This window comes from Perca flavescens, chromosome 21, assembly GCF_004354835.1.
Source record: "Perca flavescens isolate YP-PL-M2 chromosome 21, PFLA_1.0, whole genome shotgun sequence".
NCBI lineage: Eukaryota > Metazoa > Chordata > Actinopteri > Perciformes > Percidae > Perca > Perca flavescens.
This window is the reverse complement of record NC_041351.1, coordinates 14,436,031-14,460,557: the sequence shown is the minus strand read 5'-3', so window position 1 is coordinate 14,460,557 and position 24,527 is coordinate 14,436,031. Positions and strand designations below refer to the sequence as shown.

At 34.4% G+C, this 24,527-nt stretch overlaps 1 protein-coding gene across 1 annotated transcript in view; it reads left to right on the top strand.

Annotated features, from left to right (window-relative positions):
* Nucleotides 1–7,026, top strand: part of LOC114548571 (protocadherin-15-like) — a 142,330-nt gene extending 135,304 nt beyond the window's left edge. The window contains 2 exon segments of the mRNA XM_028568558.1: nucleotides 2,333–2,462; nucleotides 5,978–7,026. Of these exon segments, the coding sequence (XP_028424359.1) occupies nucleotides 2,333–2,462; nucleotides 5,978–6,754 (907 nt within the window). The 3' untranslated portion in view covers nucleotides 6,755–7,026.
* Nucleotides 7,027–24,527: the final 17,501 nt, after the last annotated feature.

Genomic DNA, 24,527 nt, shown 5'->3' with positions numbered 1-24,527 from the left:
TCCTCATTATATCCCCAAGAGCAACTGTCTTATAAAAAAAATTTCATTTCCTCTGGGTAATTTTTGTAAGAACTTTTTTCATTTTAAAACAAAACTATGATACTACTACTACTATATGCAATTATGAAACAGAACAAAACTAATTTTGTTTCTTAGGGCCCAAAAACTGGGTTTATTTTTCCGTCCAGTGACTTTCTGAGACTATTAAAGCATACAGTAGGCCTACTACTCTTTGTCATGTGATCACACGTCCTGGGACTGATCATTAAACAATCACTTAGCATTTGGAGACCCTCCTGAAAATGGCCAGTTTGGTCATTTTTTTGTCTGTGCACACACAGCTACAAGAACACACCAAGTCTTGGCTGTGATGCCACTGATTCTGGCAACTTTGAACTGCATGTATTGATTCTCAGTTTATTACTGCCCCCTAGTGGAGTCATGGAGAGGAGAAGTGAGAAATGAAAGGGGAAAGAGCTCTCTAAGCAAAGAGTTACAGTAGCCTTTAAGTAATTTGATTGTGTGTGCACTTCAGTTTGAGTCTGTGGGTTAATGACTGTGAAATCCCATTAGCAGGTTTTAGTGGAAGGTTAAGACTCATTACATTAGATTGAGGAGGCCATACTGGGAGGATTATAACATGCATGGCTGGTCTGGTCTTTATGTGTTGACCCTTCCATTGTTTCATCTTTCTTTCCCTCGCCTCTCTTTTTTCCCCTAACACACCTCCACCTCCCCTTCTTCTCACCCACACACGTCATTCACTTGCCCCTTCAATTTCTTTATTACTTGACTACTTAATGTAATAGGAGGGTGACTTCTCTCACCGGTTGACTGTAAGCAGAGTGATTACACGAGGCAACTTTTCTGTACAACTCTGTTACGGAACCAAGCCAAAGGACTTTCAGCAGATTTGTTACTTTAATCACACTGGGACATATTGTTTCCAGGATAAGATTTGAAAAGATGTGTTTTTTGACCCGCTAGCTGTCTGAGTTGCTTGGGGCATGATGCCCAAGTGGTGATGCACTGCACAACACAGTTTTTTGGCCGGTGGAGTTAGGCAGCGCTCCCGGCAACAGGCAAAGAGATACAAAAGGGAGGAAAAATTGATTCCACTGCGAACAAAATGTCTCCTGGCAACAAAATGCTTCTTTTGTAATAAAGGCAGCTTTGCTTAGGCAAGTCATTAGACACTGCTTATCAGTGGGGTGAAACGACAGTGTTGCCCTGTGTGTTATTGCTTTAAGTGGCTGGGGATAAGCATTAGCCAAGTGCAACAGTTCTGTTTGCAAAGCACATTTCCAGAGAATTTCTAATAAGTGGAGAAGTTCCACTCTCCTGATACTTCCAGCTTCTGAACTGGTTGCAGTTCCACTCTGGTTCCACAGTTCACAGGCAAGTGCAGAATGAATGCTGGTCTATGGAGCTATACCCCTCAAAATCCACTTTTCTCTCCACTTTTTTTTAATTTTTTGTCTAGTAATTTGAATGTGGCGTTTGAAAGGGGAGGCAAAGAAAATACACACTGCTGGGTGTTCTAAAAAAGCTTTTTAAAATGTAAATGACGTCATACACATCGTACGGCCAGAGATACTGCAAGCTCTGAGTCACTTCATTTTTTCTCTCGAGGCATCGACAACACAGCTGACAGGTTTGGCTCTCCCTGTCAATACACGTGCTAGAAAGAAGTTTGCTAATGTTTTAAAGACCACGTAGAAATATTCACTCCGACATTCGTGTTCCGCTTCGGATGCCATCAAGCAGGATCTCTGGTCGTAATCAGTCCTTCACTGACCAATCAGCATTCATTAGCAGAATGCTAGTGTGTTATGGGCAACAATGACTCAATCTGTAAGAAATCGAAAGGACATAAGTACTCGTTCATTCAACTTTCGACCTATAATCCATGTTGAACTTGCAAAAACTACAATCAAATCTGAGATTTCTCAATGACAATCGGGCGGGGCGAAAGAGACAAATTTAACCGTCTAGCTCCATAGAGTCCCATTCATTTTGCACTCGCCTGCGATCACCCCCAGTGAAACTCTGGTGGAACTGCAACCAAATTCTGTACAATGGAGCGAACAGGCTCTCCGTAGACCGGCTCTGACATTTCTCTCCAGCCACTTCTGATTGGCAGAAGCTGTTGAACAACAGCACCAACACTATTTATTCATGTATTATTACACAAAGCAATAATGTTAGAAAAATAACCCCTAAAAATGTATAGCAGTGAAATTGAAAATCTGCTTCTTCTTCTCTGCACAGCTTCTTATTGGTTATTGATTATCTGCTATGCGCTCTCTGTTTTTTTCCTCTCTCTGTCCAGGTATGACCTTCCTCAGTACGGCAGTCGCAGGAAACTGATCTCACCCGCCGGCCTCTATGATGAATATGGAGAAGTAGTTGTTGATGACGACGGCAGCTACTACTACAGTCCCCAGGAGTCTGACGGAGAGGTAAACGCAAACAAACTACTAACAGAAACAGAACAACCTTTAGATAATCACTAACACAGGCTACCAGCATCCATGATGTGTAAAGAGAAGTTGTTGATCACAGTGACATTTATTGTTTTTGCACGGTATTCTAATAGAGACAAAACAGAAATGTGGTGAAATTCCTGAATTAACGTATAGTTTAGGCAATAAGAGTTAAAAACTAAAAGTGTTCTTTTAGTGATCACTAACATAATGGACTGTAGACTGCTTTGAAGGACACAGCATCATCATGGAAGAGTTCAACATTTTGGGAAATATGCTTATTTACTTTCTTGCTGAGTGCTAGTTGAGAAGATACTTTTTGCAGTTTAAATGTCTTGTTGTTCCTTTCCTAAATGGTGTTATTTGGTTTTGGACTAATATTATCATGACAACAGGTGAAGAAACTGTTTGGAAGAGGTAGATTAGCCCCACACCCTGCTTTCCTCCAGCCCTGTCCTCCACCTTCTCATGGGCCATCCAGAAAGACCCCAGCAGCCCCAAGAACTGAGGGCGACAAACACCAACCATCAGAGGATGGTACAACCACCAGCACAAAGCCTAAGAGCTCAAGTGCAGCCGCCAGGTTGAAGGCCGTGATGAGTGTGAGCACACTGCTGTCCTCTGGTAGTAAAACATCTGGACAACCTCCTGCCATCAACCTGCCCTGGAACAAAGCCAGAGTCAGGCCAATGGAAGAGGGGGGGGGAGGTAGAGACAGACTGGAGGAAAAAAAGGGGGAAAGGGTGGAAAGGGGATTTGAGAGAGGAGAAGCATGGAAAGTAGAACACAGAGGGGAAGGAATAGATGAAGCAAAAGAAAGAGGGAGCGAAAGAGGAGGCAGAAGAGAAATGGAAACCTGGGGAAGAAGCAACAGAAGTGACGTGACAAACAATGGGATGAGAAATGCTGTCGAAGTAGGAGTAGGCATCAGGCCAGAGCATAGGGGAGAGCTCCCTGGCCACTTTGCCAGGCTGGACGGCAGCATGGTCATCGACGGGAGTTATTTCCAGACGTCCGTTGAAGCCAGCAAACCCCTGCCAGTGAAACAAAGGCTGAGCGAGGCCCTCAGTCTTATCTCCCTCACCAGAAGGCTCCAGGGACCTGCCAGGGTGGGAGATGAACAGTGGAGCAATGGAAAAAGCTGGGACAGAGAAGGGGAGAACAGTAGGAAGACATATGGCTCCATAGGAGATATGAGTGTTTCTGCATCAGTGTCTGAGAGCGCAATGGGGGAGGAGAGGAGGAAGTGGGAGAGGGAGTTGGGAGAGGAGAATAGTTCTTCTGCGGTATGGTGGAAGAGAGAAAAACAATTTCATGACAGTGATAGTGGCAGCATGGAGTCTCCATCAGAATTTTGTCCCTCCGACGCAAGTAGCCTCACCTTATCCTTTACAGCCAAGCGCGACAATACCCAATCTGATACGGAAACCGAAAAGGAAGAGGGAACTCCTGACACAGACAGAGAGTCAGAGAGTGAAAGCCAAGATGAGGAGGGGTCAGAGTCTGCGAAGGAGTCAGGGTTGGAGAGTGAGGATGAAAGAAAAGAGTTGAGCAGAAAACGCTCAAAAGGTAGAGTTAGTAACAGTTCTGCGAGTAGCGACAGTGTTAGTAGTAAGAGTAGAAGAAGTAGTCCCAACCTAAAGAGAGAAAGCACAAGCAGACAGCAAGAACGAAGCAGCCACTTCTCAAACAGCAAAGAGACTGACAGAAACAGCAGCAGCGACTCTCAAAGTTTGAGATATTCAAGTTCTACAGTTAGTAGTTCTAGGCCCAAGACTTCTAGACACTCCCAGCCATCACATAAAACAATAGAGGAAGAGAGTGAGGAATCAGGAGAGGAGGAGGAGGAGGAAGGGGTGAAAAGCAACGGATCACGAAAGGCTTTATCAAGTAGGCGAGCCACCAACCACATCCAATCAGACATCAGCTCAGGCGGGATGGACACCTCGGATGATTTGTCACCCATCATTGAGGACACAGAAGAGGAGGAGAAAAGCAGCGGCCATGGCGGGGAAGGAGAAGAGGATGAAGAAGAGAGGGATTCGGAAAATGAGTTGGCCGATTGAAATACAGATGAGGCCCTAGTCCCTCCCCCAAGATTGAATTCTTTGCCACTAAGTAAGATCCTAGTGAAAATGCCTGGATTGGGTGTGCAGTCATTACCTGAGTGGAATGTATTACTACAATCTCTCTCTTTTTCCTTGTTTGGTGTGATTTACATTCACAGGAGTTTAAATTGCCCGCATGTCCTCCGCTGCCCTCTCACTTTCTGTTTCTTTTTATTTTGCGTGTATCTTGAATCCCCCTTTTTCAATCAGCCTATCCTCCTCTCCCTCTTCTTCGCCTGCCTTGCCATCCTTTATAACAGCTCTCATATCCTGACAGAAGTGGTCGACTGGTTTACTTCTGTAGCTTTTCCTCCTGGGCTTACTTGTCTCATTTTCCTTTTGTGAAAGCTCGACTTCAAGCTGCAGCTCAAAGATTTATATTCACTGACCTTTCTCTGTTGCAATCAAGCTCAAGCTTCTCACATTAGTACTTTCTTTTTCTGTGTCCATCATTCTCCCTGTATCAGTCAGTTCTTCCGGTGCCTTGTATCTGCAGGGAAAAGATGTTTTCTTTTTAATGGTGAACGTATTAAAGCCCTTTTTTTCTTCGTGTGTGTGTGTGTGTGTGTGTGTGTGTGTGTGTGTGTGTGTGTGTGTGTGTGTGTGTGTGTGTGTGTGTGTGTGTGTGTGCGTGCGCGCGCGCACAGCAGTGTTTGCTCTGACATAACATAGAGATGATTTTACTGTCATACAGTGTTTATGTTATAAACTGTTGCACTCAATGTGGACATAAGTTTTATTTTTAAAAGCATTTGCTTTCTTTCTTTTTTCTAAAGTATTAGCACTAAATGAAAAATTTGGAGTGAACACTGCTGCACTGACCTGTGCTTGCTGTGTATTTGCCGTGTGGGTGAAAGTGCTACTTTTATTTCCACATTTCCTCTTTGTACAGGACAAACATTTTAAATGTAAAAATGAAAATCGTCACAAATTACATTTGAGCTTACAGAAGCTTTAGTAGTTGTTTCTCCTGACGTTTGGTGGTCCAAGTTCTCACTTTGCTGCAGTAGAAAATAACTAAGCTTGTAGTTATTGCCTTGATGTCACTGTCCGGTGTAGTTCACATTTTTTCTTACTCTTTCTTAAAACAATACTCACATGCCCCAATGTCCATTGAATGAGTTATTGGTTGCTGTAATCTTTTGTACATACTGGCTGAGAAGAGATCCCTACCTAATTTTACATAGCCTACATAAATGTAGTACTGTAGCTAGGGGCTTGAACACAAATTACACTTAAAAAAATTTCTCAAATGTTCTACTATGCCTTGTTCACACTTAGCTTTTAAATTCAATGTATTTATTTTTAGATTTCTTTTGTGTGTGAATTCTCTCAGATTCCATGTCAGATGTTTAATGACATATGGTTTGTGTGTTTTTCCAGCACGGCAGTAGAAAACGTCGGATCAAGTTGGTGGTGGACCGGGAATATGAGACTAGCTCCACGGGCGAGGACAGCGTGCCAGAGACCCAACGCAGCCGCTTACCCGCAACCCTCAACAGCCACTCTAACGTTAACGGCAGCATCTACGTGGCCCAGAATGGCTCCATCATCCGCACCCGACGTACATTAAATGCCACAGGTCCCACACACGCACACACCACCACGACGAACAACAACCTCAAACTCACCTCCCCCGTCTTCAGCTCACGACTGGCCAAGCACTTTAAAAAACTAGACAAAATGGCTGCCACACTGGAGGAAAGAGTACCCCTGAACAACCCCAGGTTAGCAGCGGATGGCGGGTGCAAGACGCTGCAAACCTTCCAAAGTTCAGGAATGGCTGCCTCTGAGACGGCCACTTCCTCTTTCTCTAACACTGACAACAATAAAACGCTGAATGTGTTTAATACTCGACAATCCAGTGTTTCTTTAGGGCCGACCAGCACCACTAACACTGGCCCCGACAGTGAAGCGTCAAAATCCAACATGCCCAAATCGGCGCAGAGCGGCACGGAGCTACCTCAGATCACAGCTGAGAGAGGCAAGCTGAATGAAGATGAGAGAGAGTCGAAGGTGGACAGCAGTCATGATGAAGACGACAATGGACTCATTATGAGGGAGCCGTTGGAGTGCCCGAGCGACAGAACGCAGTCGGATGAGGAGGAATTATGGATGGGCCCGTGGAACAGCCTTCACATACCCATGACTAAACTCTGACTGATCGTGACTCCACTGTGCTAACTCCTTATGGCCAAGATCATTAAAGCGTTTGGACATCATTTCTGTTCATTTGTTGTGGAACTAATGGGGATGCTCCAATCCAATTAAAAGACATCTAATTAACAGATTGGTATTCAGCTAAAATGTGAATTAGCATATTCTGGTGTTCAAACTAAATTTCAATAAGATGTAAGATTCCTCACATGTTAACTAACATTCCATTTATTTGTGTTTAAATTCAGAGAAAGATGATAAAAATACATTTAAAACGACTCCTCAAAATTCCAATCAGAGCATCCCTTAAGCCCGACTGATGTAAGAGCTTCGACCTCTTTGGAAAACTGGACCTAGAATGAGAGGACTTGTTATATTTCTACTTTGCTAAACGATAATATAACTTGAGGAAAAAACGATGAACTTTTTATGGCCCTTTAAGCGGCTGGTGTCTCTGTTTGGACAGCACTTGTTTCATTCAGTATTACGGCTACTGGTGCAACTCATCTTGAATTTGCCTGATACTTTGCATTGACACATGAAGTCTTGTATTGTTCAAACTTGCCTTTTTATCCTTGTCAAGTTGCTTGGCAATTTTATCCAAATAAAATTTCATCCATTGAAAAGTGGAGTTTGGCTAACTTGGTGCTGTGTTGATGTCTCCTTTATCTAGAACTAACAAAACATGACCGTGGTAAAATGAGATTTTCTAAAGGTCTGATAGAGTGTAGACTAGATGAACGTGGTCATTGCTTTTTTGGTTCAGATTTGCAAATTCAATACTTTGTTCTTGAAAATGTTTCAGAGTTTCACTCTCTATTCTTTACTTGTCTGTTTTTAATGTTTTGTTAAAAGAATAGTTTGACATTTTTTATATATGCTCTTTACACTTTCTCACCAAGTGTCAGGTGAGAAGATTGATGCCACTCTCAGAAGAGAGTGGTATCAACCTTCTCATCTAACTCTTGGCATATATATAAACTTGAAAGTGTCACATTAAAAGATTGGAATATCCTAATCTTGAGGCTCTGTCCATCTAAAATGGTATTTTAAAATATGTTTGGTTAAAAAAAGTCTGATCATTGCTAAGTGATGATTTAGATTTTAACTATTAATTCCTCTTGGTTTATACAGGTGTGATGTGCATACATCACATATACGTAAATGCACATGCATGAAAGAGAATGCAGATGAAAGCTTTAACTCGATTACAGGCTGTGAGATTCTTTCCAGATATTTTCTTGTTTAGACTGAAGAGGTTAATGGAGCACATGGATCCTTCTCCCATGTCGAAGTTCATGATGATAAAGGTGGGAGAACTTTTTTAATTGTGAACCATATTACAGTAAATCACTTGATACGAAAACTGAAAGAAGCTGGACCATTAAGCTGCAGAATGACCAGGTTTTAAAACACTCACATTTAATTTGATGACTGCATAATTTTGCATTAAGGAACTCAACAGAGGGTGGGACACCGGTGGGGATATTTGAAACCGATTGCTCCTTATTACCCAGAATTAGCGGACTGTACCAGAGAGTAATATTTTAATACTGTTTCTGGAAGGAAGAGCACGCCTGAGCCACTGTTATTAATTCAACTAAATGAGCTGATTATGTCACTGATTACTGAGTCCATTGTACTTGGAGGAGAAGACAGAATGAATTTGCCTCATTAATCTGTGACACCGGCGTAAAACATTTGATTAGTGGCTGAAATGATGTTGAAAAAGGCATTTTGGCCAAACGCAAAGCTGATTTATTATGTGTTCTTCATCCTAAATGTTTTGTAGAAATAAATTTCAATATGAAATTTGCTGACAAGTGCATTAAGAACAAATGTACCAACACAGTTACACACAGTTTCCTTTCTTCTCTTGTTTTAAAAAGGTGATCACATGGTGTCATCCATGCACCACATAAAGAAATGGTAAATATTCCTGCTATTTACCCAGTGGTAGAAAGTAAGTAAGCACATCAAAATTGTACCTACATATTACCATTTTCTGCTACTTTATACTTTTACTCCACTACAATTCCGAGGGAAATATTATGTACCTTTAGTTTCTGGTTATCTAGCCCTGGGGTAGACCCAGAACACGCTAGAGGGATTATATATCTTATTTGGCCTGGGAACGCCTTGGGATGCCCCAGGAGGAGCTAGAAACCATAGCTGGGGAGAGGAAGAGGGACTTCTGGGCTACCTTACTTGACCTGTTGCCTCCATGACCCGGACCCAGATCAAGTGGAGGGATGGATGGATGGACATTTTTGTTATGCAGTTTCATATTCATAATGCAAACTATAATCAACAAATGAATAATGATACTTATTATGGATAATGATAAGAATAATTGAAATTCACGAGCTACCAGCCTGATCTCACAGAATTCCATGAAATGATCACGAACTGTTAACGCTGCATTACGTGGTGGTGGCATGGAATGTGTGAAAATTCTGTGTGGCCACCACGAAAAACAATGCCAATGTAAGGTCAATGAGAAGATGACGTAGCATTAGGAGCGACTACGGTAGCGAGTAGTATGAAAGGCCTTTCCAAAAACCTGCATGGGGAATTTGTTTGGGGTGGTGGATGGGTCATACACAGGACTTTCACCCAGGAGACCGGGGATTGTGTCCCACATGTCACGGTTCCTAAACACAACCATAAACGTTCTGTCCCGTTGTTCTTTTCCTAAACACAACCGTCCCGTTGTTGTCCCGCGTACCGTTACTGTTTTCCTAAACCCAACCATCCCATTGTTCTTTTCCTAAACCAAACTGTCCCGTTGTTGTCCCACGTGTCATGGAAACCTAAGCCCACCCACGACCTTTTCCTTAATGTAAGGGACCGTGTTCATTTCACAGAATTCTTCCGTGGGCCCATCACGGAATTTTCGGCGATCCATGTTCATTTCACGGAATTCCTCTGTGGGCCCATCGCGCAATCTTTTGCGAATCTGTGAAACTGCCACAGATTTTGATTTAAGGGGCCGTGTTCATTTCATGGAATTCTGTGAGATCAGGTTGTAAGCTACACTAAGTGAACACATGAATTGAATTCAATTATAATTGAATAGTACAATATACATTATGAAATGGGCCATTCAACATAGTGACTACTTTTACCTTTTGTACTTCAAAAAGTCATTGCAAAGTATGTCCAAAAAAACTCATCTTTAAAAAATCATAGTATAGTATATTTAAAAAATCATAGTATAGTATGTCGGAAGAAGTCATAGTATAGTATGTCGAAGAAAATCATAAATAGTCATAGTATAGTAGTTTTTTTTTTTTCGAAAAAGGTCAGAAATGTCATTGTATATTATGTCGGCATATAATAGTTTGTCAAAATAAGTCACGGTATAGTAAGTTGAAAAAAGTCATTGTAGGCTACTGTATAGTATGTTGAAAAAATAAAAAAAGTCAATTATGTGGAAAAAAGTCACAAGAAGCAACTCTCTCCAGGCTACAAATGTTCAACTTTTGATCTACCATATACTTTATTAACTACCTTACTTAACCTGCCTGTATGTTTCCTGACAGTTTTCCTGCCAGTCTAATTTGTTCGGCTTCATATTTTCTTACATTCTTTAAATTAATTCAACCTCTGTTAAATAAAATTCCTTTCTCTGGATAAATTCCTTGTGTGTGCTTAATATATTTGCTGTCATCTAGAGTTGGACCATAACAATAGCATGTCATAAAAAAAGTATACAAAATTCATAGTATAGTATGTTGAAAAGAGTCATAAAAAAATCATACTACAGCATGTTGTGAAAAGTCACCATATAGTATGTTGAGAAAGTCATAGTATAGTATGTTGAAAAAAAGTCATTATATAGTATTTTGAGAAAGTCATAGTATGTATGTCAAAAAAAGTAAAAAAAAACGTCACAGTATAGTACACGTGTCAAACTCAAATGAATTGAATATATGTATATCGAAAAAAGTCATAGTATATTATGTAAAAAAAGGTTTAAAAAAAAAACGTACCAGTATAGTATGTTGAAAAAAGTCTTAGATTAGATTCAACTTTACTGTCATTGTGCAGAGTACAAGTACAAAGATAGCGAAATGCAGTTTGCAAGAAAAAAGCAGGAAAGTGCAATGTGATATACAAAGAATAGACGAATAGAATAGGTGGTGCATAGGCAGGATAAGAACTATATTGCAGTGTTATAAGAGCAGAATAAATATGGCTATGTAATATGAACAATGTATGAACAACATGTACAGATATGAGTAATGTAGTAGCAGTGGCATTATACTAGTAGTAAGAATAATATAGATATATGCAGTGTATTAGCAGAATATATAGTAAGAAAAACAGAATAAATATGGATATACTGAATGAACCATATAGACAGATATGTACAGTATGTACAGCTGTGTGCAGTGTGGTAACATTATAATAGTATAGTAAGTTGAAAAAAGTCATTGTATAGTACATTGAAAAACGTCATAGTATAGCATGTCAAAAAAGTCGTAGTATAGAATGTCTAAGAGTCATAAAGAAGTATTAGTATAGGATATAGTAACAATAAAACGTCATAGTATAGTATGCCCTAAATAAAAGTCATAGTGTAGTGTGATGGCACCAGGGACTCTGCCAGGGCTTGTGTGTGTTGTCTTCCAGTGTAGCTGGTTCCTGGTTGGTTGGAGCTGAAGGCCATTGAGGAATTGGAGGCAACTGTCTCCAGGCTACAAAACCCACCCCATCCAAGTTGTCTGTGGGCCCTCTCTCTCCTGGGACCATCTTTACTATGTTGGACTTTTGATTCACCATTTACTTTATTAAGTATTACCTTATTTAACGTGACAGTATATGTTCCCTGCCATTCTCATTTGATAGACTTCATATTTTCTCATTCTTTGAATTAACTCAACCTCTGTTAAATAAAATTGCTAACTCTGGATGTATTCCTTGTGTGTACTTACTATATTGTGTTTCAAAGTTGAACCATAACAATAGCATGTCATAAAAAAAACTTATACACAATTCATAGTACAGTATGTTGAAAAAAGTCATTAAAAAGGCATAGTATAGCATGTTGTGAAAAATCATCATATAGTATGTCGAAAAAAGTCATTACATGGTATGTTAAGAAAGTCATAGTGTATGTTGAAAAAAGTTTTTTTTACAGTTTTTCTCCATTGGTTTGGCAAATTTCTTGAAACAGAAATTACATTCTCAAAACTCTAAGATCATTTGGCAAAACAGTCTTACAGTTCAGCACAACACTATAGCTCACTTGCAAAAGCTCATATCTCTCCCAAAACTGTTCACTCATGCTTCAAAACTAAATTCCTTTCCCATATAAAGAGTCAGTGCCACCAAAATGGCAAAGATCCTTCTCAATTGCTTTGGCTCATTTCTTGAAACAGACCGGACGTTCTCAACACTCTTGGTGCTTTTGCCAAAATAACCTGGATGGTTCTGCACAACACCAGGTTGTTTTTTTTTGTTTTTTTTATTAAACCTTTATTTAACCAGGAAAATCCCATTGAAATTAAAAACCTCTTTTTCAAGTGAGTCCTGGCCAAGAAGCAGCAAAAGAGTTACAAACATACAATACAATTACATATACATTATGAAAAACAGTTACAAAGGATCGACTGAAGCGCTCTCAATCTGGACTTAAAAGCGTTCAATGAAGGTAATTCAGTCAAATAAAAGTCACCTGCAAAAGCTCATATCTCTCCCAAAACAGTTCACTCATGTGTCAAAACAAAATTTCTTACTCATTTAAATAGTCATTGCCCCCAAAATGCTTTGTCCCTTTGGCATTGTGTAAGCACTGCAAGTCAAAATGTTTAGATATTTTGTCACTATGGCAGAGGACCATTGAAATACCCCTTATGTCCACCTTTCAGTCTTAGCACAGTCCTTCATTGACAATGGTTACTGTACTGTTTTTTGTCTAGCTAACAGAATGCAATTGTGTATAAAACTGAAAACAAATAATAGGATTTGAGGGTAAGAGTAGCCTCCAAGGTTTGACATCACACATTGCACTCAACCCAAGGAAATTGTAACCATTTTTATTCACACGGTTATAATGAAAAAGGTTATAATGATGGACAACCAGTAACTCACTTACATGTACAAAAAAGTCACTATAAAGTCAAGTATGGTATGTCGAAAAAAGTCAATGGATAGCATATCGAATAATATCATATGTCAAACATTTTGGAAAAAAAGTCATAGTATAGTATTTGAGAAAGTCATTATATAGTATTTTGAGAAAGTCATAGTATGTCGAAAAAAGTCATAGTATTGTATGTCGAAAAAAGTCATAGTATTGTATGTTAAAAAAGTCATAAAAATGTCATAGTATAGTATGTTGAAAATTTTGAAAAAAAGTCATAGTATACTATGTCGAAAAAAGTCTAGGAAAGCAGCATGGTGGCCCAATGGTTAGTGCTGTTACCTCACAGTAATCAGACACAGAGTTTGAATCCACAAAGTATATTAAGTAAAAAAAAAAAAAAAAGTCACAAAAATGTCAAAGTATTGGATGTCAAAAAAAAGTCAATGTATAGCATGTTGAAAACTTTGGAAAAAAAAGTCATTGTATGACTAAAATTTTGAAAAAAAGTATGTCGATAAAAGGTCATAGTATAGTATGTCGAAAAATGGTCATAGTATAGTATGTAGAAAAAAGTCATAGTATAGTATGTTGAAAAAAGTCATAGTATAGTATGTCAAAAAAAGTCACTAAAAAGCCATAGTATAGGAAAGCAGCACGGTACCCAATGGTTAAAAGTCAATATAAAGCATGTCGAAAAATGTCATAGTATGATATGTCAAAAAATGTATGTTGAGAAAGTCATAGTATAGTATTTGAGAAAGTCATTATATAGTATTTTGAGAAAGTCATAGTATGTCAAAAAAGGCATAGTATTGTATGTTGAAAAAAGTCATAGTATTGTATGTTGAAAAAAAGTCAATGTATAGTATGTTGAAAAAAAGTCATAGTATAGTATGTCAACACAAAGTCATAGTATAGTATGTTGAAAAAAAGTCACAAAAAAGACATAGTATAGGAAAGCAGAATGGTGGCCCAATGGTTAGCACTGTTGGTTAACAGCAAGAAGGTATAGGGTTTGAATCCACAAAGTATACTTTGTAAAAAAAAAAAAAAAAAAAAAAGTCACTATAAAGTCAAGTATGGTATGTGGAAAAAAAGTCAATGTATAGCATATCAAAAAATGTCATTATATCATGTCAAAAACTTAGTATAGTAACTCATAGTATAGTATGTCGGAAAACGGTCATAGTATGTCAGAAATTTTGAAAAAAGGTCATAATGTAGTATGTCTAAAAAAGTCATAGTAAGTCGAAATCTTTAAAAAAAGTCATAATATAGTATGTTGAAAAGAATCAAGGAAAGCAGCATGGTGGCCCAATGGTTAGCACTGTTTCCTCACAGCAAGAAGGTACAAGGTTCAAATCCATAAAGTATAGTATGTAAAAGAAGTCACAAAAATGTCATAGTATAGTATGTCAAATATATTTGACATTATTTTATATATATATATACATAGTATATGTCAAAAAATTAGAAAAAAAGTCATTGTATAGTATGTCGAAAAAAAGTCATAGTATAGTATGTCAAAAAAAGGTCATAGTATAGTATGTCGAAAAAAGGTCATAGTATAGTATGTCGAAAAAAAGGTCATAGTATAGTATGTTGAAAAAAAGTCCTAGTATAGTATGTCGAAAAAAGGTCATTGTATAGTATGTCGAAAAAAGGTCATTGTATACTATGACTTTTTTATATTTATATATTTGTATGTAAAACAAAGTCCTAAATATGTCATAGTGTAGTACGTTGAAAAAGTCAGAGTATAGCGTGTCTAAGAAAGTCACAGAAAAGTAATAGCCTTTGTTGAAAAGTCATAAAACAGTCACAGTATAGTATGTCGAGATAATTCATAGTATAGTATGTCGAAAAAAGTCATAGTATAGTATGTCGAAAAAAGTCATAGTATAGTCTGTCAAAAAAAGGTCATAGTATAGTATGTCGAAAAAAAAGGTCATAGTATAGTATGTCGAAAAAAGGTCATAGTATAGTATGTCGAAAAAAAGTCATAGTATAGTATGTCAATAAAAAGTCATTGTATAGTATGTCGAAAAAAGGTCATAGTATAGTATGTCGAAATAAGGTCATAGTATAGTATGTTGAAAAAAGGTCATAGTATAGTATGTCGAAAAAAGGTCATAGTATAGTATGTCAAAAAAAGGTCATACTATAGTATGTCGAAAAAAGGTCATAGTATAGTATGTCGAAAAGAGGTCATATTATAGTATGTCAAAAAAAGGTCATAGTATAGTATGTCGAAAAGAGGTCATAGTATAGTATGTCGAAAAAAGGTCATAGTATAGTATGTCGAAAAAAGGTCATAGTATAGTATGTCGAAAAGAGGTCATAGTATAGTATGTCGAAAAAAGGTCATAGTATAGTATGTCGAAAAAAGGTCATAGTATAGTATGTCAAAAAAGGTCATAGTATAGTATGTCGAAAAAAGGTCATAGTATAGTATGTCGAAAAAAAGGTCATAGTATAGTATGTCGAAAAAAAGTCCTAGTATAGTATGTCGAAAAAAAGGTTTTAATATAGTATGTTGAAAAAGGTCATAGTATAATATGTTGAAAAAAGGTCATAGTATAGTATGTCAAAAAAAGGTCATAGTATGTCGAAAAAAAGGTCATAGTATGTTGAAAAAAAGTCATAGTATAGTATGTTGAAAAAAGGTCATAGTATAGTATGTCGAAAAAAAGTCATAGTATACTATGTCGAAAAAAGATAGTATAGTATGTCGATAAAAAGTCATTGTATAGTATATCGAAAAAAGGTCATAGTATAGTATGTCAAAAAAAGGTCATAGTATAGTATGTCAAAAAAAGGTCATAGTATAGTATGTCGAAAAAAGGTCATAGTATAGTATGTCGAAAAAAAGGTCATTGTATACTATGACTTTTTTATATTTGTATGTAAAAAAAAGTCCTAAATCTGTCATAGTGTAGTACGTTGAAAAAGTCAGAGTATAACATGTCGAAGAAAGTCACAGGAAAGTAATAGCCTATGTTGAAAAGTCATAAAACAGTCACAGTATAGTATGTTGAGATAATTCATAGTATAGTATGTCAAAAAAAAGTCATAGTATAGTATGTCGAAAAAAGTCATAATACACGTTAAAAGAAATCACAGTATATATTATGTCGAAAAAAGTCATAGTATAGTATGTCGAAAAAAAGTCATAGTATAGTATGTCGGAAAAAGGTCATAATAGTATGTCGAAAAAAGGTCATATTATAGTATGTCGAAAAGAGGTCATAGTATAGTATGTCGAAAAAAGGTCATAGTATAGTATGTCGAAAAGAGGTCATAGTATAGTATGTTGAAAAAAAGGTCATAGTATAGTATGTTGAAAAAAAGGTCATAATATAGTATGTAGAAAAAGGTCATAGTATAATATGTCGAAAAAAGGTCATAGTATAGTATGTCGAAAAAAGGTCATCGTATAGTATGTCGAAAAGAGGTCATAGTATAGTATGTCAAAAAAAGTCACAAAAAGCCATAGTATATGTCAAAAAATTAAAAACAAGTAATTGTATAGTATGTTGAAAAAAGGTCATAGTATACTATGTTGAAAAAAAGGTCATAATATAGTATGTTGAAGAAGGTCATAGTATAATATGTCGAAAAAGGGTCATAGTATAGTATGTCGAAAAAATGGTCATAGTATAGTATGTCGAAAAAAGGTCATCGTATAGTATGTCGAGAAGAGGTCATAGAAGTATGTCGAAAAAAGGTCATAGTATAGTATGTCGAAAAAAGGTCATAGTATAGTATGTTGAAAAGAAGTCATAGTATAGTATGTCAAAAAAAGGTCATAGTATAGTATGTCGAAAAAATGGTCATAGTATAGTATGTCAAAAAAAGGTCATCGTATAGTATTTCGAAAAGAGGTCATAGTATAGTATGTCGAAAAAAGTCACAAAAAGCCATAGTATATGTCAAAAAATTAGAAAAAAGTAATTGTATAGTATGTTGAAAAAAGGTCATAGTATAGTATGTCGAAAAAAGGTCATAGTATAGTATGTTGAAAAAAAGGTCATAATATAGTATGTTGAAAAAGGTCATAGTATAATATGTCGAAAAAAGGTCATAGTATAGTATGTCAAAAAAAGGTCATAGTATGTCGAAAAAAAGGTCATAGTATGTTGAAAAAAAGTCATAGTATAGTATGTCGAAAAAAGGTCATAGTATAGTACGTTGAAAAAAAGTCATTGTATAGTATGTCGAAAAAAGTCATAGTATAGTATGTCGAAAAAAAGTCATAGTATAGTATGTCGAAAAAAGTCATAGTATAATATGTCGGAAAAAGTCATAGTATAGTCTGTCAAAAAAAGGTCATAGTATAGTATGTCGAAAAAAAATGTCATAGTATAGTATGTTGAAAAAAAGGTCATAGTATAGTATGTCGAAAAGAGGTTATATATAGTATGTCGAAAAAAAAGTTACAAAAAGCCATAGTATATGTCAAAAAATTAGAAAAAAGTAATGGTATAATATGTTGAAAAAAGGTCATAGTATAGTATGTTGAAAAAAGGTCATAGTATAGTATGTTGAAAAAAAGGTCATAATATAGTATGTTGAAAAAAAGGTCATAATATAGTATGTTGAAAAAGGTCATAGTATAATATGTCGAAAAAAGGTCATAGTATAGTATGTCGAAAAAATGGTCATAGTATAGTATGTCGAAAAAAGGTCATCGTATAGTATGTCGAAAAGAGGTCAAAGTAGTATGTCAAAAAAAGTCATAGTATGGTATGTCGAAAAAAAGTCATAGTATAGTATGTCGGAAAAAGGTCATAGTAGTATGTCGAAAAAAGGTCATATTATAGTATGTCGAAAAAAGGTCATAGTATAGTATGTCGAAAAGAGGTCATAGTATAGTATGTCGAAAAAAGGTCATAGTATAGTATGTCGAAAAGAGGTCATAGTATAGTATGTCAAAAAAAGGTCATAGTATAGTATGTCGAAAAAATGGTCATAGTACAGTATGTCGAAAAAAGGTCATTGTATAGTATGTCAAAAAGAGGTCATATATCTATCCTAAATCTGTCATAGTGTAGTACGTTGAAAAAGTCAGAGTATAGCATGTCGAAGAAAGTCACAGAAAAGTAATAGCCTATGTTGAAAAGTCATAAAACAGTCATAGTATAGTATGTCGAGATAATTCATAGTATAGTATGTCGAAAAAAAGTCATAGTATAGTATGTCGAAAAAAGTCATAATACACGTCAAAAGAAATCACAGTATATATTATGTCGAAAAAAGTCATAGTATAGTATGTCGAAAAAAAGTCATAGTATAGTATGTCGAAAAAGGTCATAGTAGTATGTCGAAAAAAGGTCATATTATAGTATGTCAAAACAATGGTCATAGTATAGTATGTCAAAAAAAGGTCATTGTATAGTATGTCGAAAAAAAGGTCATAGTATAGTATGTCGAAAAAAGTTACAAAAAGCCATAGTATATGTCAAAAAATGAGAAAAAAAGTAATTGTATAGTATGTCAAAAAAGTCATAGTATAGTAGGTCGAAAAAGGTCATAGTATAATATGTCGAAAAAAGGTCATAGTATAGTATGTCGAAAAAAAGGTCATAGTATAGTATGTCAAAAAAAAGTTCATAGTATAGTTTGTCGAAAAAAAGGTCATAGTATAGTATGTCAATAAAAAGTCATTGTATAGTATGTCGAAAAAAAGTCATTCTATAGTATGTCGAAAAAAGGTCATAGTATAATATGTCAAAAAAAAATCATAGTATAGTATGTTGAAAAAAAGGTCATAGTATAGTATGTCAAAAAAAGGTCATAGTATAGTATGTCGTAAAAAAGTCAGTGTATAGTATGTCAAAGAAAGGTCATAGTATAATATGTCAAAAAAAAATCATAGTATAGTATGTTGAAAAAAAGGTCATAGTATAGTATGTCGAAAAAAGGTCATAGTATAGTATGTCGTAAAAAAGTCAGTGTATAGTATGTCAAAGAAAGGTCATAGTATAATATGTCAAAAAAAAATCATAGTATAGTATGTTGAAAAAAAGGTCATAGTATAGTATGTCAAAAAAAGGTCATAGTATAGTATGTCGAAAAAAAGTCATTGTATAGTATGTCGAAAAAAGGTCATAGTATAATATGACCTTTTTTTGACATACTATACTATGACCTCTTTTCGACATACTATACTATGACCTTTTTTTGACATACTACTATAACCTCTTTTCGACATACTATACAATTACCTTTTTTCGACATACTATACTATGACCATTTTTTCGACATACTATACTATGACCTTTTTTCGACATATTATACTATGACCTTTTTCAACATACTATACTATGACCTTTTTTCAACATACTATACTATGAAAAAGTCACATACTATGACCTTTTTTCAACATACTATACTATGATCTTTTTTCAACATACTATACAAGAGGTCATAGTATAGTATGTCAAAAAAAGTCACAAAAAGCCATAGTATATGTCAAAAAATTAGAAAAAAGGTCATAGTATAGTATGTCGTAAAAAAGTCATAGTATAGTATGTCGAAAAAAGGTCATAGTATAGTATGTCGAAAAAAAGGTCATAGTATAGTTTGTCGAAAAGAGGTCATAGTATAGTATGTCGAAAAAAGTTACAAAAAGCCATAGTATATGTCAAAAAATTTGAAAAAAGTAATGGTATAGTATGTCGAAAAAAGGTCATAGTATAGTATGTTGAAAAAAGGTCATAGTATAGTATGTTGAAAAAAAGGTCATAATATAGTATGTTGAAAAAGGTCATAGTATAATATGTCGAAAAAGGTCATAGTATAGTATGTCGAAAAAATGGTCATAGTATAGTATGTCGAAAAAAAGTCATCGTATAGTATGCCGAAAAGAGGTCAAAGTAGTCTGTCGAAAAAAGTTACAAAAAGCCATAGTATATGTCAAAAAATTTGAAAAAAGTAATGGTATAGTATGTCGAAAAAAGGTCATAGTATAGTATGTTGAAAAAAGGTCATAGTATAGTATGTTGAAAAAATGGTCATAGTATAGTATGTCAAAAAAAGGTCATCGTATAGTATTTCGAAAAGAGGTCATAGTATAGTATGTTGAAAAAAAGGTCATAATATAGTATGTCAAAAAAAGGTCATAGTATGTCGAAAAAAAGGTCATAGTATGTTGAAAAAAAGTCATAGTATAGTATGTCGAAAAAAGGTCATAGTATAGTACGTTGAAAAAAAGTCATTGTATAGTATGTCGAAAAAAGTCATAGTATAGTATGTCGAAAAAAAGTCATAGTATAGTATGTCGAAAAAAGTCATAGTATAATATGTCGGAAAAAGTCATAGTATAGTCTGTCAAAAAAAGGTCATAGTATAGTATGTCGAAAAAAAATGTCATAGTATAGTATGTTGAAAAAAGGTCATAGTATAGTATGTCGAAAAGAGGTTATATATAGTATGTCGAAAAAAGTTACAAAAAGCCATAGTATATGTCAAAAAATTAGAAAAAAGTAATGGTATAATATGTTGAAAAAAGGTCATAGTATAGTATGTTGAAAAAAGGTCATAGTATAGTATGTTGAAAAAAAGGTCATAATATAGTATGTTGAAAAAAAGGTCATAATATAGTATGTTGAAAAAGGTCATAGTATAATATGTCAAAAAGGTCATAGTATAGTATGTCGAAAAAAATGGTCATAGTATAGTATGTCGAAAAAAGGTCATCGTATAGTATGTCGAAAAGAGGTCAAAGTAGTATGTCAAAAAAAGTCATAGTATGGTATGTCGAAAAAAAGTCATAGTATAGTATGTCGAAAAAAAGGTCATAATAGTATGTCGAAAAAAGGTCATAGTATAGTATGTCGAAAAAAGTCATAGTATAGTATGTCGAAAAAAAGTCATAGTATAGTATGTCGAAAAAAGGTCATAGTATAGTATGTCAAAAAAAGTCATAGTATAGTATGTCGAAAAAAGGTCATAGTATAGTATGTCGAAAAAGGTCATAGTATAGTATGTCAAAAAGAGGTCATAGTATATGTAGTATGTCATAGTAAGTAAGGTCAAAAAGTCATAGTATAGTATGTCGAAAAAGTCACAGGTAATAGTATAGTAAAAGTCAAAAAAAGGTCATAGTATAGTATGTCGAAAAAATGGTCATAGTATAGTATGTCGAAAAAAAAATCATTGTATAGTATGTCAAAAAAGGTCATATATAGTATCCTAAAAGAAATCATAGTATAGTATTATGTCGAAAAAAGTCATAGTATAGTATGTCGAAAAAAGTCATAGTATAGTATGTCGACAAAAAAAGTAATAGCCTATGTTGAAAAGTCATAAAACAGTCATAGTATATAGTATGTCGAGATAATTCATAGTATAGTATGTCGAAAAAAAGTCATAGTATATAGTATGTCGAAAAAAAGTCATAATACCGTCAAAAAGAAATCACAGTATATATTATGTCGAAAAAAAGTCATAGTATAGTATGTCGAAAAAAAGTCATAGTATAGTATGTCGAAAAAGGTCATAGTAGTATGTCGAAAAAAGGTCATATTATAGTATGTCAAAACAATGGTCATAGTATAGTATGTCAAAAAAAGGTCATTGTATAGTATGTCGAAAAAAAAGGTCATAGTATAGTATGTCGAAAAAAGTTACAAAAAGCCATAGTATATGTCAAAAAATGAGAAAAAAAGGTGTATAGTATGTCAAAAAAAAGTCATAGTATAGTATGTCGAAAAAAGGTCATAGTATAATATGTTGAAAAAAAGGTCATAGTATAGTATGTCGAAAAAAAGGTCATAGTATAGTATGTCAAAAAAAAGTTCATAGTATAGTTTAATTTGAAAAAAGGTCATAGTATAGTATGTCAATAAAAGTCATTGTATAGTATGTCGAAAAAAAAGTCATTCTATAGTATGTCGAAAAAAAGGTCATAGTATAATATGTCAAAAAAAAAAATCATAGTATAGTATGTTGAAAAAAGGTCATAGTATAGTATGTCAAAAAAGGTCATAGTATAGTATGTCGTAAAAAAGTCAGTGTATAGTATGTCAAAGAAAGGTCATAGTATAATATGTCAAAAAAATCATAGTATAGTATGTTGAAAAAAGGTCATAGTATAGTATGTCAAAAAAAAAGGTCATAGTATAGTATGTCGTAAAAAGTCAGTGTATAGTATGTCAAAAGAAAGGTCATAGTATAATATGTCAAAAAAAAAATAGTATGTTGAAAAAAAGGTATAGTATAGTATGTTGAAAAAAAAGGTCATAGTATAGTATGTCAAAAAAAAGTCATAGTATAGTATGTCGAAAAAAAGTCATTGTATAAAAAGTCACAAAAAAGCCATAGTATATGTCAAACATTATACTCTTTTTCGGTCATAATTATATGACCTTTTGAACAAAGCTATATTATGATTTTTCAATATCATAGTATTTTTCAAATACTATACTATGACCCAGGATCCATACTATGACCTTTTTCAACATACTATAATGATCTTTTTCAACATACTATACAAGAGGTCATAGTATAGTATGTCAAAAAGTCACAAAAGCCATAGTATATGTCAAAAAATTAGAAAAAAGGCATAGTATAGTATGTCGTAAAAAGTCATAGTATAGTATGTCGAAAAAGGTCATAGTATAGTATGTCGAAAAAGGTCATAGTATAGTTTGTCGAAAAAAGGTCATAGTATAATATGTCGAGAAAAAAGTCATTGTATAGTATGTCGAAAAAAAGCCATTGTATAGTATGTCGAAAAAAAAAATCATAGTATAGTATGTCGAAAAGTCAAAAAAAGCCATAGTATATGTCAAAAATAGAAAAACAGTAATTGTATAGTATGTCGAAAAAAAGTCATAGTATAGTGGGTCGAAAAAAGGTCATAGTATAATATGTCGAAAAAAAAGTCATAGTATAGTATGTCGAAAAAAGGTCATAGTATAGTTTGTCGAAAAAAAGGTCATAGTATAGTATGTCGATAAAAAGTCATTGTATAGTATGTCGAAAAAAAGTCATTGTATAGTATGTCGAAAAAAAGTCATAGTATAGTATGTCAAAAAAAAGGTCATAGTATGTCGAAAAAAAGTCATAGTATAGTATGTCGAAAAAAGGTCATAGTATAGTATGTCAAAGAAAGGTCATAGTATAATATGTCAAAAAAAAATCATAGTATAGTATGTTGAAAAAAAGGTCATTGTATAGTATGTCAAAAAGAGGTCATATATCTATCCTAAATCTGTCATAGTGTAGTACGTTGAAAAAGTCAGAGTATAGCATGTCGAAGAAAGTCACAGAAAAGTAATAGCCTATGTTGAAAAGTCATAAAACAGTCATAGTATAGTATGTCGAGATAATTCATAGTATAGTATGTCGAAAAAAAGTCATAGTATAGTATGTCGAAAAAAGTCATAATACACGTCAAAAGAAATCACAGTATATATTATGTCGAAAAAAGTCATAGTATAGTATGTCGAAAAAAAGTCATAGTATAGTATGTCGAAAAAAGGTCATAGTAGTATGTCGAAAAAAGGTCATATTATAGTATGTCAAAAAAATGGTCATAGTATAGTATGTCAAAAAAAGGTCATCGTATAGTATGTCGAAAAGAGGTCATAGTATAGTATGTCAAAAAAAGGTCATAGTATAGTATGTCAAAAAAATGGTCATAGTATAGTATGTCAAAAAAAGGTCATCGTATAGTATGTCGAAAAGAAGTCATAGTATATTATGTCGAAAAAAGTCACAAAAATAGGTCATAGTATAGTATGTTGAAAAAAAGGTCATAGTATAGTATGTCGATAAAAACTCATAGTATAATATGTCAAAAAAAAGGTCATAGTATGTCGAAAAAAAGGTCATAGTATAGTATGTCGATAAAAAGTAATTGTATAGTATGTCGAAAAAAAGTCATTGTATAGTATGTCGAAAAAAAGGTCATAGTAAGTCGTCGATAAAAAAAGTCATTGTATAGTATGTCGAAAAAAAAAAAGGTCATAGTATAGTATGTCGAAAAAAGTTACAAAAAGCCATAGTATATGTCAAAAAATGAGAAAAAAAGTAATTGTATAGTATGTCAAAAAAGTCATAGTATAGTAGGTCGAAAAAGGTCATAGTATAATATGTCGAAAAAAGGTCATAGTATAGTATGTCGAAAAAAAGGTCATAGTATAGTTTGTCGGAAAAAAGGTCATAGTATAGTATGTCAATAAAAAGTCATTGTATAGTATGTCGAAAAAAAGTCATTGTATAGTATGTCGAAAAAAGGTCATAGTATAATATGTCAAAAAAAAATCATAGTATAGTATGTTGAAAAAAAGGTCATAGTAGAGTACGTCGATAAAAAGTCATTGTATAGTATGTCGAAAAAAAGGTCATAGTATAGTATGTCGAAAAAAGTTACAAAAAGCCATAGTATATGTCAAAAAATGAGAAAAAAAGTAATTGTATAGTATGTCAAAAAAGTCATAGTATAGTAGGTCGAAAAAGGTCATAGTATAATATGTCGAAAAAAGGTCATAGTATAGTATGTCAAAAAAAAGTTCATAGTATAGTTTGTCGAAAAAAAGGTCATAGTATAGTATGTCAATAAAAAGTCATTGTATAGTATGTCGAAAAAAAGTCATTGTATAGTATGTCGAAAAAAGGTCATAGTATAATATGTCAAAAAAAAATCATAGTATAGTATGTTGAAAAAAGGTC